This window comes from Salvia hispanica, chromosome 4, assembly GCF_029641045.1.
Source record: "Salvia hispanica isolate PSC_SH4W2 chromosome 4, Shi_PSC_v1, whole genome shotgun sequence".
Lineage (NCBI taxonomy): Eukaryota > Viridiplantae > Streptophyta > Magnoliopsida > Lamiales > Lamiaceae > Salvia > Salvia hispanica.
Genome location: NC_142695.1, coordinates 33369206 through 33373908, shown reverse-complemented (window position 1 = coordinate 33373908; position 4703 = coordinate 33369206). Strand labels below are relative to the sequence as shown.

Below are 4703 nucleotides of genomic sequence, written 5' to 3'. Positions count from 1 at the left end.
TATGAGTCCACTTATATATACTGGAGTTGGGGGGTGCGTTATATTGCTAACTATTTAAGTTGCTAACTCTGCTAACTGATCAATACATTGTATTAAAAATGTCAACACGGTGACATCAAAATGTCAGCACATAATATCAACACATTATATTGAAGTTCAGCAAAATTATGTGTTGATATTTTAATGCCTTTGTGTTGACATTTTTAATACATTGCGTTGAGGAGTTAGCAAATTAGCAACTTAAGAAAGTTAGCAATTGATCACACCCCTACTAGAGTATATATTAATTTTAAATGTAATATGAGTGGAATGAGTTAGTGAAATATGAAGCCCTATTATCATTTATAGTAAAAATGAATCGAGACTCCTATTAGCGTTACTCAAATAAAAAATGGGACTCCTATTAAGAACAACGGGATTAAAAAAGCAGGTGAAATAAAGGTAATCAAAGGTTGCTAAGTAAGGTGGGCCGGGTTAGGAATGTAGGCAGGTGATAGAGCAGGGCCCATTAGTTAATGTAGTCGGATTGGGTTGACAAGGCATGTTTGGATATGAAAGGCAAAATTTCAACGAGCTCGATCTGTTCTTTACTTTTATTGTCAAAATAGTATTCCATATTTTAAAAATGAGGATCTTCTCACGTAGACACGTGTGCACTATTATGCATGTGTCTTCGAGTAAAACGTGGTCCTGGAGAAATTTTCTTTTAAATTTCAATGAAATAAATTATGAAGAAAAATAGAAATTGGGCTTTAGGGTGAGTTAAGCTACAAAGTTATAGGTATTGTCAAGCTATTTTGGTTACCGACCCATTAGTGAAACAATATTCAAATTATTAATCACCAATTCGAATAAGTTGAGTAACACATATTTGGATTTGGTACACAAAAATCACCGCCTTGTTTCAACAATGATGGATCTTGCTACTATAGTATTAATTCTTTCATCACGTGCCTCCACAAAATTAATTGAGTTACATGTATTTGAGCAATAAGTTGATTTTTGCATACCACTATTTAAAATTATTTGAATAAACTAATAGGCATTGGAATACAGTGTGATTTATTTTGGAATGCATGTGATTTAAAATCTCATTTGCTTTTAATTTTGATAAGATGATTCATTATTTCTCTAACTTATTATAATTAGTATAAAATCAATATATCATAAAATCAATATATAAAAGTGGGATTCACTTTTCATTCATTTATTTTTCCATTTTTTTTCACAAAATCAAACAATCTCTTAAAATCTATGCAGTGTCAATATGAGATTATGAATTATGGACGGAGGAGTACTAATTGAGTATATTTGATAAAAAAAAGAACCGGTTTCAATAATCATGGAGCACAATCACCTCGTTTCAATAATCATAGATCTTGTACTATAGTAATTATTTCATCATGTGCCGCCCCAAAAATCAATTCAGATAGTACATATATTTGAGCAATAAGTTGATATTTGCGCACAACTCTTTTTATTTATTTGAGTAAATTTATCGGTTACAGTGTGATTTATTATACCTAGGGTTGAACAATGTTGGAAGATGGACTTTGACAAAACTCTATCCTTGTCCATTTATTGACTTTGGAAAGCACCAAAAGACCCATTGTTTGGACTGCCAAACCACATGCTAACCCAAGCCATAATCCCTGCAATATTCGAGCAAGTAGAATGAAAAAATGGAGGCAGTGTAGAAATACTAATAGAGAAGTAGATATTATATATGTTTAATTACCTTGGCATATAGTTTAAAGTAAAAAGCAAGGACAATAGCAAGAGGCATGCCAATCAAGTAGAAGCTTCCAATATTGATGAATACAACCAAGTGCTGCCATCCACATCCCCTTGCTACCCCTGCATTTGCAACTCAAACAAAACACTAAATAATATATAGTGTGATATCTTCAACAAATACTTCTATATAAACAGAGAGGGAGAGACAATGGAACCTGAGAAAATTCCTTGAAAAAAATCACACAAGACAGAAGCGACGAGGAGTGGAACCATGGAGGCGAAGGCGTTGAAGACGAGAGGGCTGTTGGTGAAAGCGGCAGCCCACACATTATGACCGAAACCAAGCGCCGACACAACACACAGTGCCAGCACTAGCGTCAGCTTAAGGGCGACGCTCATGGCTCGCCTTGCTCCCTCAGGATTCCCACCTCCCAACTCATTAGCCACCCTTGTGCTGCAAATGCAATAACCCAACATTCATTTCACCACTATTACTAGTAAAATATGCATAAATTAGATGATGCTGATGAAGAGCTACCTGATTGCAGCACCAAGACCGTAGCAGATCATGTAGCAAATCGTCTCTGCATTCACACTAACACACACAACCTCATATTAGTAGGAACAAATCAAAATCAAACTAAAACATATTTGGTAGAGTAGATAACTCATCTAGAGATGAAATTCTATAAATAAGAACGACCTTTTGTTCATAGATTACCCTACCAAATCTTTTACTCCAATCAGGTATTTCTTCACTTACCACATTGCAATGAGCGAAGTAGTGAGCTGCGAATCCGGCATCAAACCAGCCAACAACACAAGAATCTCGAAAGCCCAATACTCCAAACTGCTTCACCAAAAAAAAATAAAAAATAAAAAATAAAGGTATCGGATTCAAGTACACCATAGAAAAAAAAATTGACTTACCAGACCATAGCCGCAGAAGGCAGAGCGAGCTTCAAATAGGAAACCACATGCCTCAAGGCCTCCCAGCTAAACCCCCGCCACGTCAACCGGAAATTATCTGCCTTAACCACATAGAAACCCAGCATCACCACAGAAACCCACAGCGAAACCGACGCCGCCGCAGCCGCCCCTCTGCACCCCAGCGCCATCCAGTGGACCAACGTATAGGCAACGCCAACATGCAGCACCAGCGGCACGCCTGCGCACAGCACCAGCGGCGGCACCACCGACTGCGCCTGCACAAATCTCAACATATGCTGCAGAAGTCCCTGGGCAAACAGCCCCGGGATGAGCCACCTCAGATACAAACCCGCTTCTCTAGCAATGCCAGCGTCCTGCCCCAACGAGATCAAAATCGCCTCCGAATACCACCACAGAAATGACACGGCCGTCGAGAAAATCGCGGAGACGATGCAGGACGCTTGGAGATACACTCCAAGCATCCCGTACATTTTCCCGCCAAATCCCTGGCCGCACAACGTCTCCAGCGCGCCGCTCAATCCAACCTATTAGTAATAAATATAAATTTGATGGGCATGATTTAATTAGATGATGAAATTAATTAATTCCTAGTATTTACCATGAGGTCGAAGCCGGAGGCGGCAGCCCAGGAATTGGCGAGATTGGACGCGGCGAGCTCGAGGTGGCCGAAGTGGCCGGCGAACATGACGGAGATAAGAGGGATGAAAAAGTAGACGACATTGGTGAAGATGATAGGAAGGGCCAGAGATATCTGCTTCTTGGCCTCAGCGAGGAAGCCATCCTCCTCCGCCGTCTTACTATCTTCAATCAAGGGATGCTTCTCTGCGCCGCGTCCACAATCCATACTCTCAATTGATAATTCTACCTACCACACTCACTAGCAACTACCCCACCTCGATATGGATGACTTTGCTACAAATATACCATTAATATAGCCAAACCATTGGGCGTGCATACATTTAGTTTGCGTGATTAATATAGTCAGAATGAAGCCACATATTCATTTTTCAACTGCCACGTCAGTTTTTTAAATTACACCCTCCAAAAGCTACACTACAACCTACCGCAGCCGCAACTCAATTTCATAAAATCATTTTTAAAATTTGAAAACAAGGTCGTATTAATTCTAAATAAAAATTACATAAATGCAAAGATAAAAAAAAAAAAAAAAAAAAAAACTCTTCCTTGGGTACGACATTGTTTGATTTGACACCAAAAGTGATAAAAAATAAAAATATCAATTAATTGGGGACGAATAAAAATGGAAATTAGTGTCAATTGATGAGAGACATAGGGAGTACAACTAAAAAAAATTAATACTACCTTCGTCCATTAAAAAAAAGGCTAATTTTACCATTTTGGCGGTACACCAAAATTAGGCCAATTCTAATTATGGAAACTTTTAAACAAATATTAACCCTACACATCATTCTAAATATGGAGCCCACAATCCATTAACACTACTTCAACCCTCATTTCTCTCTCTCTGTACCAATTATGCATTAAAACTTGTGTCATTTGCAACTTAATATATTTTTTCGTGAACGGAAGTAGTACATAATTCCCAAATTGGTAACAAATAACCCACGTGTCACATACGCAAGACACCCATATCATATAGGCTCAAAAACCACATAGACTCAAAAACTGACATTTATCAAGTATATATTTCAAAACATTCTAAAGCATAATGAGATCCTTTCACCCTTCTATATATTATTCCCCCCGTCCCACAAGAATATGCACTATTTTCTTTTTAGTCTGTCCCACGAGAATATATCATTCTTACTTTATTCCACTATCTATTTTACTCTCTCTTTATCTTTCCTCTTTTATTCATCTCTCCTACTTTTCAATGCTATTTCTTAATCTATATGTCCAAAAGTTTTAACTCAACTTAGTAGGGACAGAGGGAGTAGTAGTTTATATGAGCCACATTCAGTGTATATAAACTCCACATTTAATTCCACATCCCACAAATATCAAATGTATTCTTTCACCAATACATATAACCA

The 4703-nt window shown here is 37.8% G+C and overlaps 1 protein-coding gene across 2 annotated transcripts; it reads right to left on the bottom strand.

The window, feature by feature from the left end:
* Positions 1 to 1454: 1454 nt before the first annotated feature.
* Positions 1455 to 3606, bottom strand: LOC125193489 (protein DETOXIFICATION 18-like). Of its 2 annotated transcripts, none has more exons than XM_048091284.2 (7): positions 3287 to 3606; positions 2668 to 3212; positions 2501 to 2587; positions 2276 to 2332; positions 1953 to 2191; positions 1739 to 1882; positions 1455 to 1652 (listed from the first exon to the last, which is right to left on the bottom strand). In XM_048091284.2, exons 1-6 carry the CDS (start codon positions 3530 to 3532, stop codon positions 1752 to 1754), a joined length of 1305 nt encoding a protein of 434 aa, XP_047947241.1. In that variant the 5' UTR covers positions 3533 to 3606; the 3' UTR covers positions 1455 to 1652; positions 1739 to 1751. The 2 variants fall into 2 exon arrangements, with proteins under 2 accessions (XP_047947241.1, XP_047947240.1); XM_048091283.2 differs by having other exon boundaries at positions 1739 to 1857.
* Between the last annotated feature and the right edge of the window lie 1097 nt (positions 3607 to 4703).